Source organism: Corvus hawaiiensis, chromosome 9 (genome assembly GCF_020740725.1).
Source record: "Corvus hawaiiensis isolate bCorHaw1 chromosome 9, bCorHaw1.pri.cur, whole genome shotgun sequence".
Lineage (NCBI taxonomy): Eukaryota > Metazoa > Chordata > Aves > Passeriformes > Corvidae > Corvus > Corvus hawaiiensis.
This window is the reverse complement of record NC_063221.1, coordinates 30,805,146-30,820,087: the sequence shown is the minus strand read 5'-3', so window position 1 is coordinate 30,820,087 and position 14,942 is coordinate 30,805,146. Positions and strand designations below refer to the sequence as shown.

At 43.1% G+C, this 14,942-nt stretch overlaps 1 protein-coding gene across 4 annotated transcripts in view; it reads right to left on the bottom strand.

Annotated features, from left to right (window-relative positions):
• The window catches only part of PATJ (PATJ crumbs cell polarity complex component), a 140,715-nt gene that overhangs the window by 36,985 nt on the left and 88,788 nt on the right, over positions 1-14,942 (bottom strand). For all 4 annotated transcript variants that reach the window (XM_048312764.1, XM_048312761.1, XM_048312763.1 and 1 more), the window contains exons 28-30: positions 11,556-11,647; positions 3,861-3,933; positions 1,102-1,194 (exon numbers count right to left, since the gene is read on the bottom strand). In XM_048312764.1, the coding sequence (XP_048168721.1) occupies positions 1,102-1,194; positions 3,861-3,933; positions 11,556-11,647 (258 nt within the window). The remainder of the gene's footprint in view (positions 1-1,101; positions 1,195-3,860; positions 3,934-11,555; positions 11,648-14,942) is intronic.

Sequence of the window (14,942 nt, the reverse complement as noted above, 5' to 3'; positions counted from 1 at the left end):
CAACTACATGCAGTGAAACTCTGATTCATTTGTATTCCAGCCCATCAGAGGAATCTGCACAAGGCTACCAAACAGCAATAACTCAACCTTTCTGTAATCCGTTAGGGACATAAATCAATCCATGGGTGATTAATTCTGATGCTTGAATAGCACATAACACTTTCTAACTCTTGGAATTTGCAGACTCATTAATTAAATACTTACTAGCTACAGAGCATTATGTATGTTACATTTATATTTGCAAACCCTGAGACACTCCTTGCAAGAGACATGATGGAGCAGGAAGAAGATATCTAAGAGGAAAAATATCCAGAAATGTTGGGTTTCCTTAGCTGAGGACACACACACACACACAAGACTGTGCACCCACAGCAAGTCCTGCGCTCCTTGAAACTGGAGTAGGCAGCAAAAAGACTCTCTCAGCAAATCTGGAGGTACCTCCAGGTTAGTCATGTTTAGTGTTTTCCATTTTAAACTTTTAACACAGGGTCCAAAAAAAAAGAGATCAGAGCTGCACCCTGAAGGACTTTCAGATTCCTGATAATGCATGATCCTGACCCATTAAACAACAAAAAGCTCCACCTGTATCAGTGAGAAGTTCAGTATTTATTACAGTGCACACTGACAGAACCACATTAAACCACAAGTTATGGCCTTAATGCAGAAATTACTGAGAGAAACTCTATAGCTGTGTTATTCAGGAGGCAAGACTAGATTATGATAATAGACATCTTGGCCTTAGAATTTATGAAGCTATGAATATAAATAAGAATATGATTTACAGACCAGGCTTTTTCTGAAGTCTGTCACACATGGATGGCAGGAGTGGAAATGCAATCCCCTCACTCACCAAGAACCCAGGAGAGGGCCAAAGTGCTACATGAAAACTCTTGGTATTTTAACAAGTTGTACTGAATGCTTTGTTCATGAAAACAGGCTGTGTATGTAAAGCTGAGTTTGATTCTGCTTTTACCTGTACTCGATATTATTTGACAAAAGTGCTGCAACGCTCCAATGAAAAGGCAGAGAAAACCAATCAAGCCAGTGAGCCTCCATTTTCTAGACTCTAATCATCATTAAATATTGCCTTAAGTCACTTACAGCCTTGTTGCATTCCTCATCAGTCAAGCTTTTCATGACAACTTCCAAGCTCGGGTCTTCCTCGCCGCTTGCGGGTTCGGTGCCACCGTGGTCCTGGGAGAAAGGATTGACAACAGCTTTTAAACAGAGCTCTGGCTCCCCATAAGAGCTGAAGAGAAAAATTAGACAGTTTTACCCTTTTTTGTTGGTTTTTTACACAAGGGACAGCATGACAAGGTAGAAAGATCCAAAATTAAAGCCTCCCAATGTCAGGGGGCAAATGAGGGATGCAAGTCTGGAAAGGCAGACCTTGGTCCCCACTTGGTTGACACAAAACACCACAAGGTGTTCCCAAACCTGCACTTAGGGGCAGCTCGGGGGCAGCTTTCAAGGCCAGACTAATCCCTATCAACTGGGAAAGCTGCTGACTTGGTATGAAGAGGCTTTCTCCAGACCTCTGTCTCATGCTCAGCACGTTTCCTCCACACAGTCTGAACAGCTTGGGAAAATCATGGAATGGTTTGGGTGGGAAGGGACCTTAAAGCCCATCCAGTGCCACCCCATCCCAGGCTGCTCCTAGCCCCAATGTCCAGCCTGGCCTTGGGCACTGCCAGGGATCCAGGGGCAGCCACAGCTTCTCTGGGCACCCTGTGCCAGGGCCTGCCCACCCTCCCAGGGAACAATTCCTTCCCAATATCCCATCCATCTCTGCCCTCTGGCAGTGGGAAGCCATTCCCTGTGTCCTGTCCCTCCAGGCCTTGTCCCCAGTCCCTCTGCAGCTCTCCTGGAGCCCCTTCAGGCCCTGCCAGGGGCTCTGAGCTCTCCCTGGAGCCTTCTCCTCTCCAAGTGAGCACCCCCAGCTCTGCCAGCCTGGCTCCAGAGCAGAGGGGCTCCAGCCCTGCAGCAGCTCCGGGGCCTCCTCTGGACCCGTTAGGCCTAGGAACAAAACTATTTCTGAATTTTCATTAGACATTTTACATTTAAGTGAATAACTCAGATGTCTCGACCACCACTTGAGGGGACAAAGTACCTCTGTTCACTGTTGTAAAAGAAAATGTCATTCTGCAGCTTTCTGGTGATTGAAACTTCTTAAACCATATTTTACAGCAATTAATAGTCAATATACTCTGTTTCTGGTGGCTTGCCCACAGTATCACACCACAACAGTGTCTTATCCTGTCCTGAAACTCCGTGCAATGAAGCTAAACCCTGATTTAAGGTGTATTTACTGTTTATCACTTTTCATACAATGAAGATAAAGAGATAAGCTGCAGATAAAGAGACAAGATAAAGATCAAGAGACAAGCTGAAGAAAACTAACACAAGAATCCATGGTAACTATGGCACTCTGATAGTCCATTACACCAGCCAGGCTGTTTAATGTGATCTGACAAGTTACATGTAGGGTGCATGTAACACACAATGTTAAATATTTATGTGGTATTTCAAAGAAATTTGAAGATATCATTTCAAGATAGAGGGCTATTTTTTTTCTTTATTTAAAGACAGGAAGAGCTGCCGAAGAAAGCAATGTAAACTTCTGTATAACATCACTATATTCGGTTATGTTGATTTTATATAATAAAAAGATATCAGCCCGAAGTAAAAACTTGCATTTACTTATAAAATGAACATAATATAAATAGTAAGAACTTGCCATTAATGCATGAAACTCACCCCGCAAGCATCTACCGCTAAAGGCAAACAAAGACACATTTTGGTGGAGCCTAATTACAGCCATTTGGCCACAGCCAGAATGTGCCTAAACAAAGCTTTGTGCTTCACCCTGAAGGCACAAATATTAAACAAAGCTGGGAACAAATGCAGGTATTAAAGAGTCAACAAAACTAAAATGAACTCTCTAAGTCGTAGAGTAATTTATAAAGCACCAGCTGCACCTGGGACACTGCTGGTGTGGAGGGGAGGAGGAAAAGACAAAGCACTGTCCAAAAATGACTCAGATCCAAGTAAAATCTAAGCAGGTCTTGCACTGTACAGCACCAGGCCTGCAAGGAGCAGCCATCAGAGGTAATATAATCTGGAAAACAACAGCAAGAGTGCAAACAGGAGACGCATCCAGCGTTACCTCCCGTGGCCTCGTGCTGAGGGATCCCAGCCGTGCTCATGGAAACACCAGGAGTTCAGTGCACATGAATTTATTGAGGCAAGACCAAACCCCAATTGAATTACAAAACATCTTTTGCTTTATTAGCTGAGATAGAAATAGAATTAAAAAGTAACAGCAAGGCTAACCATGTAGTTTATCTAGAAAATTTAGTTACACCATATTGAGATGTCAAAATGATAACAAGTGTGGTGACTGCAGGGATTCCTGGTGCACAGGGGAGCAATCAGTCTGCACTGGGGTTGAAGTAGCAACAAGAATCACAAAAAACACTGGCAACATTACCACACTGAGATTGTTTTTGCATTGGAAGATTATTCCAGGCACAAGTGCCTCACCACAACTACTCTGAGCAGCTGAAAAAGGAACAGGACAGGAGGTGGCAAGGTTTTAATTTGGAGCCTTCTCTTCCTCCTGTACAGCAATAACCTGTTTAATACCTGCTGTTAATGCCATGCAGGCCTGTCAGCAACAACCAAATCAATAAAAAAGAGACAGGGCAAAATAAGCCTATTAGGCCAAGTCTCTACCCAATGCATTTTATGATCCTGGGTTTAATTGGACAAGGTGCTCGAACTTATCACGAGCTGCTAATTATGATTAATCTAACCAATTTAGCAGTCCCTAATTAAAAACAATAGCCCACAAACCTTACCTCAATAGCAGAGTGGGAGCCTGAAGGCAGTGGGAAGGGAGTGACAGCCATCTGGTTGACTGCATCTTCACTTCTGTACAACAAAACAACAACATGTTACACATCAGACCAGGGCGGACAAACTTCTCCTTTGAGTTGCTTCTGCCCATTAAGAAAATACCTCACTAGCATGAGAACTGTTTCTTACCAGAGTTAGAGCTTAGAAAATCACTTCATTTTTGCTGTGGTTCTTTGCTCCCCAACAGATCACACCCCTCCAAGGGACCAGAGTAGGTTCATCTGGACCACACTGACATCAGGGCCTCTGGAAATCTAATTTTGTGTGGATTAGGATTTGTGAGGATGCAGTTGGAGTTTATGGTCCCTACGCATCCATAGATGTGCTAACACTCAGTTAGCCTCTTTTAATAGTCTCTGCATCTGTAAATTGCTTGTTTATAGTTTCATGTTCACATTACTGAAATACAGTACCTGTTTTAATATAACAGATTGCTTTTTCTTCTTTTGTTCATTTTTGCTGTAGTCTTTTCTAAAAGATTCAATGTAAAAACTTGGAAGAGATTTTATAAAATGCAGAGGAGATGAACATTGATTCTCCCTACACATAAAGTGAATTATTTTTCCAAAATGCTTATGATGTATGGCATTTTCTTCTCACTCTTTAAAATGCCTCTGAAGCTGACATCTGATTAGCTTGTGAATGTTTTTTCCTTTAATAGCATTCTGCCTTGCTAATGTTTTTCCTCGACTGCCATTGAAACGGATTTGTTTTCTGGAATTAGCTCTGCATTTTTTTGGCCTCTGTAAAACAAAACCAGGTAACAGGTGACTTCAGTGGTATCACCTAAGGCAAAACATCACAGAATCACAGAACGGTTTGGGTTGGAAGGGACCTTAAAGATCATCTCATTCCACCCCCTGCCATGGGCAGGGACACCTTCCACTATCCCAGGATGCTCCAAGACCCATCCAGCCTGGCCTTGGGCACTGTCAGGGATCCAGGGGCAGCCCCAGCTGCTCTGGGCACCCTGTGCCAGGGCCTGCCCACCCTCAGAGGGAGGAATTTCTTCCCAATATCCAATCTAAATCTACCCTCAGTCAGCTTAAAGCCATTCCCCCCTGTCCTGTCACTTCATGCCTTTTCACAAAGTCCCTCTCCAGCCTTTTTGCAGGAGGAATCAGTGATGTTGCTGCTTCACAGGTACAGTTCTTAGATGAAAGAAGTGACTTCTCATGGCTCTTCTGGGTTTGATTTCTGGTCCTGTTTACTACATTCCATGTTACTGTGACACGAGCAGAATTTTTTCCTCTTTAATTTCTGGAATAAACTATTAGACTAGTATGTCTTTAAACACATTTTATGGAAGTGCCTGGAAGAAAAAAAGTCTCATTTTCCTGCTGAAGGGTTAAAACACATGGAGCTAGCATGTTCTGATCACTGAGAAATAACACTGTGAATCAACAGCTCTCAGCACAGCAGAGAACGGGAGTCACAGGCATTTGAAATTATAAATCCTGCAGGCAAAGGTTGGTGAATTCATTTGCTTATCTTCAACCACACAGCCACACAATTCAAAGGAGCTGGTTGGGTGCTGCTCAGTGCTGTCCTGGCTCCCAGCCTCTCCTCCTGGCCCTGCTCAGAGCCTTGCAAGAGTGAGAACCCAGGCTAGGAGCGGGTTCGTGGTGCAGAGACGCAGGGCCAGGACAGGCATCTGAGGCAGGCACGGAACCAAGCCCATGAATTTCATCAACATTTCTCAATTTCCAAGTGCATTTTACCCTGCAGGGCATATTGGGCAAGGACATTTTCCCTGCTCTTATCTTCGTGAGACATCGATCTCATTATGGTCGGTGCTTTTCTAACCTACAGGAATAAATCAGCATGGGAGGGGCCCAGTGATTTTTCCTTGACAGCAGAGGTTTTCCTGACAATAGTTTATGTGAAGAACAATCAGCATGAAAAGTAACCCCACTCTGCAGCTCACAATGCAGGGTACATGCCGTGCAATTATGAGCAAACATGGAAGTAAAAAGGAATATATACAAGCTTTTATAAGAAGCACCCTAAAAATTGCTAGACAGGAGCTTCATGACAAACTGGGGTGTAATTAATTATCCAAACTAGTTTTCACTTCATACCCACACACCTTTGTACTTTTTTCCACCAGTGGGAAAATATCTTTATGCAGCTTTAAGTGGATGGCCATTTTTATTCCAAGCAATAAAAAACCACTTATGGTAATTCCCCAGGGAAAAAAAATGCAAAAATATAAAAATCCCCAAGGTTACACAGTGTCACAACTTGTAATCTCCCCCTGCTAGGACTCGTTCATATTTAAATACTTTAATGCTGCTTCAAAGGAGAATGCTTCAAAGCAGAATCAAAGTGGGAATATATTTTAAAGTGACAGATTTAATAATAAATTGCTGTTTCTGCTCTCCACTTCCACAAGTGTCCTCAACTAAAACGTGAATTTATTTACGACTAAAAGGAGCAATCATTTTCTTTTGATGCAGGGGCAGACAGCTTAGAAGCTGAACATCATATTCAAATTACAGTGACTGCAGACGAGCATTCAACATATTTGCCAATAGTTGCTCCAGAACCACCTCCAAAAAAGCTGTTCTCAGTTAATGGTGCTCAATATTGCTTGGGGTTAAGGTGTCTAAACATTCACACTCAAGATCAGCCTTCATTCCTGACTACATTTTACTTCTTTCTAGTCTAAATAGGACCCCTGGACCTTCCCCAGAGAAAAACTCCTGATGTTTTGCTCCACCTGCAGCTTCAGCAAAGGCAAATACATTTATTACTGACTTAACTGCCACAAATACTCGGTACAAAAGAAGCCTAAAGAGAGCCACCTGCAAATATAAATCTCAAGGGAATACTCATTCCACGCTGCAGGAAGGAAGCCTGAAGGGAAGTTGGAGTTGGGTGCTGTAAGGCAAAACCCAGAGAAATCCCAAACCAGACCCACTCAGAGGGGCAAATGATTTAATTTATCATAGGACACACGGAATTGTTCTTTGAGGGCTCCTGACAACTGTTGTCTCTTCACAGACGTCCAGATGTCCTCAGGATGTCTCAACTAAGGGGAAGAACCTCCTGCCAAAATCTCTGCAGCCACACAGCTCATCAAGGCTGAGAGAGCATTTGACAGCAGCTTTGCAAGGGGCTGTGGACATTTTTGTGGGAATACAAAGTACATCAGGAACCAGAAGAAAAAGCCAAAAGCTTGTATGAAGTGACACAACATCTTAGATGGAACAGAGCTGTGGAACAAGGGAATAAAGGTTTCCTCTGTAAGATGACACCAGGACAAAGTCCTGCAGATTGTGGAAAACATCTATTGTTCACATCCTGCTTGTTAAATTACAAAAAAATCAGGGCAGGATCTTGTATTTTCTCATCTTTGTCTTCCCTCTAGAAGCTCCTTTGGAAAAGAGGAGCTGCAGAAAAGCTGCACACTGAGCAGCCACACTGGGTTTCTCCTCCAGCTGGGGCAAGGCAGGACCTTTGTGTTGTGCTTCTTCCCGAAAAATCTCTCCTACGACAGCAAGAACAGTCTTGTTCTCCACTTCCTCTGCACCCACTCCCAATTACATGGGAGCCACAGGCATACAGGTATTTTAAATGAACAACTAATGTTCATATAAGCTGCAGCTTAGGTCATCAAAGGTTTTGAAGGAGCCCAAATTACTGAACTTCCTGAACCGTGCGCCTGTTCCCACATGTGTATGACAGAGAGGAGGAAACAGCTCTGGAGAAAACAGGAAAAGTTCAAACTTGCACACACACAGGGCCTGGCAAGGGCTTATTTTTAAAGCTTTCCCACATGAAAGAACCTCAGCAATCAAAGCAAGTAAAAACAGGAGTTGATACTCTTAAAATGTGGCCAATTATGGAGGTTTGAACAAATGTAAAAATAATTTCTAAAGCATGACAGTATTTGAGAGTGGCACTAAACATCAAGTGTCACTTCTAAAGGCTCTGAAAGAAGAGTGAAAGCCACAGCAATGGGGAGTGTTGAACAACTCAGACACTGCCCTGGTTTCCCCAGTCCTTGGAGTAGAAGGATCTGTCTCCTTTGCACATCACCATAAATACCAGGAGATTACACCTGGAAATGGAAGGAGGGGTTGGGTGACACATTTGTGGGCTTCACTGAGGAGCTGCAATGCCACCAGTAGGAAGCAACAATATCAGAGCAGTGACTGCAGTGTGGGAGGGCTCTGGACAGGTAACTGATGGCATTTAAACCAGAAAAATCCCTCACTATTAAAGCATTTCTCATGTCTCATCACAGCACAAGGCAATTTTCTTTTAAGGGATAAAGGCAGAGCAAAGAGTGACTCACAGGACCGAACACAATGGGAGGATGGTTTGAAATCAGTGGAACTCACTTGGATTCAAGCATTCAGATATATTTGATCTGCTTGTTAAACCAACACTGAAGCATCAAACCAGATTAAAGGCAGTTAACTGAGCATGGAAAAAACATTGAATTTGCTGAATCATAAAATTCTCACTGTAAAAGAGCTTTCTGATATAAACTGGATTTCCTACTCCAGATGTAAAATCTAATTATACTGTCTCATTATGCATGTTACAAGGATGGACTTAAAACACATGAACAAAACCCACAATGGGTAGAAACACATCCTGTTTTGGGAACTGGGGCACAGGCACTCCTACAGGAATCAAGTCCCTTTCTCCTCTTATTACCTGGCTAATTTCTGGTGGAGAATCAGCCCAAGAATTTCAAGAGGCAACTAAGACATTATATCCCTTATTGCCCCTGAAAAAAGAAAAGTGACACTGTAACTGCAAATCTTTTAGATGCTCTCAGAAGCTCAAGTAATTAATGAGACCACTGGGAAACAGGGCTGTGTTAAGACCTATATTTTGGAACCTGGCCAAAATCAACTGTTTTAAATCATCATCATCAACTTAATTGAGGAAAAGATGCTCATAAAGCAGAGTGAGAAGCCTTCAAACATGAGGGGATGTCTGAGATTCTCACAACAGCCACTGAGCTGCATCTCATCAGCAAAAATTCCAGGAAGGGGTGGGAATGCAATTGTAACACTACCTGGGTGTAAAAAAGTGTGAACAGATTTTTATAGCACAAATGGTAAGTCAGGATTTTAGCAAAAAGTCAAAAAGGCTGAGGACACCTTTTATCCTTTATCTTTTTCTAGAAAAGAAAATAAAATTGGGGTTGAAGCTGGATGATCTTTAAGGTCCCTTCCAACCTAAACCATTCTCTGAAGTTATTTAATGATAGTTATTACAGCTCTCACAGAAAGGCTTTTCTGTGCCCAGGAATTTCTGGGCTTCTTTCACAACTGATTAAGGAGTTTATGGAAACATCCCCCTGCCCTGCACATGAACCAAAACACCAGGAATAGGAAAACCTTGATGCTGCTTCCTGCTTCCAAGTGGAAAGCAGCACGCTTATCGCTCAGCATCCTCCATCTCAGGGAAAAAAGGCCTCAGGGTAGCAGAGAGGGCACTTGAAATAGCCCAAGAATTCCACCAGTTTGGCTTTTATGCCCTGGGTCAGCTCAGTCAGGACCTTTTTAGGCTGTGGATTGATATGTTTCTGCAAAATTATAATCTACTCAGGTTTTTCACTGGTGAAATGAGAATATTTGTATTTTCATGAACATGAAGACCAAATTAATTTCTCTCACAACTCTTGCAGTCCATGCCATTTTGCTATGGTGAGCTGTGGTGTACCGTGGCCGAAACACATCCAGGGGCACAAAGAGGCCACAGCTCATGTTTTCACTCAGCAGCATCCACTGGATTTGTGGTCTGAGGTGGAGGAAAGGGAAGGACAAGGCAGACTGGGCTCATGGAATAGAGTTTACACGAGAAGAGAAAATAATTCTTGTTTCTCCTTAAAATCCACATTTAAGAGAGACAGTCTAATCTGTCTTTGCTAGAACTTGACCACACATCAAAAAACAAGGGACAGTGGTTTTCTCCCCACGTTTGGGGCAGTGCTCCTGTTACTAAGGACATCCTCTCAGTGGGAGAATTCCTGCTTTTTGCTGTTCCAGTGGCTGCCTGGGTTGAGCAAACAGACCCATCAGTTGTCAGTGTAAGGCCAAGAGACATGACAAGACATTGTGCTCTTGGGAAGACAGGCGTTTACAACCTCAGCAGCACCATTTGAAAGTAGAAATTGGGGGTTTTTTTAAACTCTGAGGTGGAAACAAGAATCACCCAGTGGTATTTCCAATATCTATTTCTAGTATCTCTTGAATATTTGAGATGAATTTTTCCCTTGAAACTCACAATCTGAAAAGGAGAATTTTAGCTAAGAACCTGCATGGCCTTTGTGTCTTAAACACAATCCAAAATATGCACCAAGGACGTCCAGTCCCTGGCAAGTGGAGCTGACAGGGCCCATTCCCTGGAGTTCTGCTTGGAGCACCAGGGCAGGCTGCAAGGAGCCCCCACTCTTGGCTTGAGCTTTCACAAGTTGTGGTTTTGCCTCTGGAACTTCCAACCAGACACATTTTCCACACGCAATTAAATAATGGTGAGTGAGCTGTGGGACGTGACGTTTAATTTTCAGTGGCTGGGGAAAGTAACACGGGAGCTGCAGGCAAGAGCATTAATCTCCTCCAGATCCTCGCAGCTGCCAAGGATAGCAACTCATTCCTCACGGTGCTAATGCTGCTCTTCCATCATTTCTGGGCACGCTGCACCAGGCAGAGCCGTGGCAGTAAATGTACACATTTATATGCATTCACCCCCAGATTATTACATTGTTCACAGGGAGGCTGTGGATGAGCCAGGAATATAAAACAATATCAAGTATGATGCATATGTTGGTGGGAAGACCACCTTATAAAATGCCATGAGGGTAAGCACCCAACAAAAGTCACAGCTCCATTTATTCATAAATACACATCTATGAAATTCCAGCCTATTAAAGCATGTATGAGTCCTGGGAAAGAGACAGCTTCTTCCCAGACCTCCTGCCCAGGGTCATAGGAGCAACACTTCCTGAACTGCTGAGGGAGTGCACGCAGGTGTCTTTAATTCATGTACAAAGAGGAAAAATTTTCATGCTTGGAGCAAAAGAAAAATGCCCACATGCAATTTTTATGCAGATGAAAGGATGTTTTAGCATATTCCCTCCCACACAATCCATCCCAGGGCTCCTTGGCAAAGTCAGGCTTCCCCTCTGTACAAACAAGCCATTGCTCACTTTCAAAATCCTCTTTTGATGCCCACACAAAGGTATCCTTCAGACTTCCACCCAGCCCATGCTCCATATGCTCCATCCCTGCTCCTCTCCCAGCAATCCCAAGCCTCTGCACCATTTCCACTCCCTCCTGGCTGGATGAACAAGCTGCCCTCTCCAACCCTGTGCTGAACCATCCCAAAGCACTTTAGAAAGTTGTGGGAGAAGCAGCTCCCAAGCCCACGAGGAATAGCTCAAGTTTTCAGCAGACACCCCTAAAATAAGCATTCATTTCCCTTAGATTTATTTTTTTTTTAATTATTATGGAGAACTCTTCAACTGTTCCAAGAAGAATAGTCAGGGAAAAGGCTTACTCAGCTTCAAAGAGAATTGAGAAAGTTCAGCATGTGCAAAACAGGCTAAATATGTAAATATGTCATGGAATAGGCTAAAGTGCAACAAATGTTTTGATGAGAACTGTTCTTACCGTATGAAAACCAGCTTGACCTTTGATGGGGCAGTTTTAATGATTGCAGAAGCATTCTGGTGGCTTCTTCCATACAATATCTGATTGTTTATCTGTTAAAAGAAAATGATTTTCATGTAAGTGGAGGAGTGCACCTTGTTTTAATTTATACCACCAAGACTTCCAAGTTTACTGTGGGATAAGGAGATAAGACTCAAAGAAAATGTGGTCTCCAAATCTTGATCTGTATAAAACAGGAACCAATGCAGAGCTAATTTACTGTTATTAGTAAACCACAAACGAGAGAAATCTTTTTTTTTTCCCACAGGTCCCTTGAATGGGTTTTATGGATTACTCCCAGATTTTTGGAAAACAACTTGATCTGAGAAGAATCATATGGATGTGACAACAGCACAGATGTTTAGACAGACATTCCTGCACTTTGCCTGCAGGCTCTGGCTCTTTAGGAAAACTGGCTGTTAAGATTGCACCGAGTCCTCAGTTCTGCTGAAGGAAACAGGACTGGGAGTCAGGGAGACGAAGGACAATTTAAGGACACGATGCCACATCACTTTTGCTGTGATGGATCTACACCTGAGCACAGCAGCAGACACCAGGCACTGCTTTGGACACTTTTGCTGTGTGCAAGGAAATGCTGCAGCTTTCAAGGGAAACAGCCTGGCCACGACACGGCCCAGGTGTGCCCAGGTGGGCAACAAGGCCGTGGCACCTGGATTGTGTCAGCACTGGTGTGGTCACAGCACCAGGGCAGTGACTGACCACTGTGCTGGGCACTGCTGAGGCACCTCCAGTGCTGGGGTCAGTTTTGGGGTCCCCAGTCAAAGAAGGACATGGAGGGGCTGGAGCGTGTCCAGGGAAGGGAATGGAGCTGGGAAGGGGCTGGAGCCCCAGGAGAGGCTGAGGGAGCTGGGGAAGGGGCTGGAGCCCCAGGAGAGGCTGAGGGAGCTGGGAAGGGGCTGGAGCCCCAGGAGAGGCTGAGGGAGCTGGGAAGGGGCTGGAGCCCCGGGAGAGGCTGAGGGAGCTGGGAAGGGGCTCAGCCTGGAGCAAAGGAGGCTCCGGGGGGACCTTGTGGCTCTGCACAAGTCCCTGACAGGAGGGGGCAGCCGGGGGGGTCGGGCTCTGCTCGCAGGGAGCAGGGACAGGAGGAGAGGGAACGGCCTCAGGCTGGGCCAGGGGAGGCTCAGGGTGGACATTGGGGAAATTTCTTCATGGAAAGGCTGTCCAGCCCTGGCACAGCTGCCCAGGGCAGGGATGGAGTCCCCATCCCCGGAGGGATTTAAAAGCCCTGTGGATGTGGCACTTGGGGACATGGTCAGTGGTGGCCTTGGCAGTGCTGAGGGAACAGTTGGACTCTGTGTCTGAGAGGAGTTTTCCAACCTAAACAATCCTATGCTTCAATGCTGCAGTTTTTTCCTCCCACTCTAAATTTACAACATAATATTTACATTCACATTTGATATACCAATGCTGCTTAAAACAATAACGACAACGGAGCCCAGGAACAATTTAATCGTGATTATAGAAGGAATTTTTGTTACTGCAGATGTTTGTATTGGATTCTGGGTTTGTGATCTTAGAAGGATTTTTTTTCATTCAAACAAGAAGGAACAGGCCAAGTCTCCCAGCCTGGTGTGATATGGGCTAGTCAGACACATTGGGAATATTCAAAAATGTTATTTTCAGTGGGTCAAAACATGATGCAAGTTCATCAGTTAAACAAGGACAATGCAAGGACAAGAATAAACGCCCTAACAGTTGATTACTGATCGGGATTGAAGTGCAAAGTATTGACCTGCCAAGAGGGACCCAAGAAAGCTCTACAAGGAAATATCATCACATCACCATTCCTAAAGGGGTTGATATGGTTCTGTCTGCAACTGCTGTGGTGGCAAAGGCAGGGCGGGGAGCAACATCCTGGGTCAGGCTTCATTAATCAAAGATCAATTTAAAAATCCAGTGGCAAAAATGAATGAATGAATGAATGAATGAATGCTCAGCTGCATTCTGGCTTCAAGCTCAACTTGAAATTTTCAGTGAGTTTGTTGACTTAATTTCTCTAAGATCAAGAAGAAATTGTTCACTGGGAATACTGTATGTTTTACAAATTGTTTGGATTTAGTTAAATTGCCATCAATTTTCCTAAACAGCAGACTTCTTAGATTAAAATTTATAGTCTTTACTCTGGCTAAATTAATCCTATTCACGACATGTATCAAATAGTCCAAACTTTAATTAGCTGTGAGCTGGGTCTGTAAGTTATAATTATTTAATTACTCCAAAATGAAAGCATAATCAAAGTAATATATCTCCATAAGGTTTTGGACTGTCCTACAGAGTTATTACCCCTAGTATCAAGTTTTCTTGTTTTTTTTTAAAGTAGACTTTCTTTTACAAAATAAATTAATGTCCCGTTAGCTGCAGATACCACAGTGATGAGCAAGGCACCAAAGCCTACTTAAATAAAACAAAACAGAGAACATTTAGGGTTTCAGAAGAAACACCATTTAAAATCTTTCAAATTAAATAAAGTAGCACGTCAGATCAACCAAATAGTACTCTGGGAGTCAAAACCTATAGATCTGTGCTTTACTTTTTGCATTAGAGATTAGGAAAGAAAAAGAAAGCCTCAACTAAGCAAAAGAAATAAACTGATCTAAATCAACCTCAACTCTTCTTTAAATGTCTCTTTCCGTAACCCCTTGGAAAGCCAGCAGAGCAGAGAGAAAGATAAAAACTTGCTGCAGGTATGAGGTCAGGTCAGCACACAAGTTCAGTCTTTAATGTAATCACACATTGCTTTATGGCAGATTTAATCACAGATCCCAAATGTACTGTTGCCTTCACCTACAAAAGTTTTGGTTTACAGTTTCATGCACTGAAGTAGCAGAAAGTACAAACTCACTGAAATCCGAGCTCTTGAGTTCAGAGGGAAAATCTCCAGGATTGTTTGCTTCTCAAACTTTAATTTGCAGAAGAGAAACATTAGATATGGATATTAAAAAAAAAACCCAACCCGCACTGTTTTTACTACGTGGCAGTAATGGAAATCCATAAAATTAGTATCATCTGATTTTTATGAAAATCAAGTTAAATGATACCCCAAAGCTAGTAAAAATACTGGCTTAGCTTTCTGTAATAATTATTTCTTTGTACATTGCACTGGGTTCCTTCTTACCACAGGAATTGTAGCATTTCAAGACACAACCAGACTCTCTGAAACAATGGGGAAAGTTTCAAAACCTTTTTTATCAGTCAAATTTTATATACTGAAACCCCATAAAGTACACCGAGCTCCCAAATAACAAAGCACAAGGAAAACATTGGAAAGAAAAACTAATTAGAATGTGAATTTCCCTTTCCTCACCAAATTTCTTGCTGGGCACATGT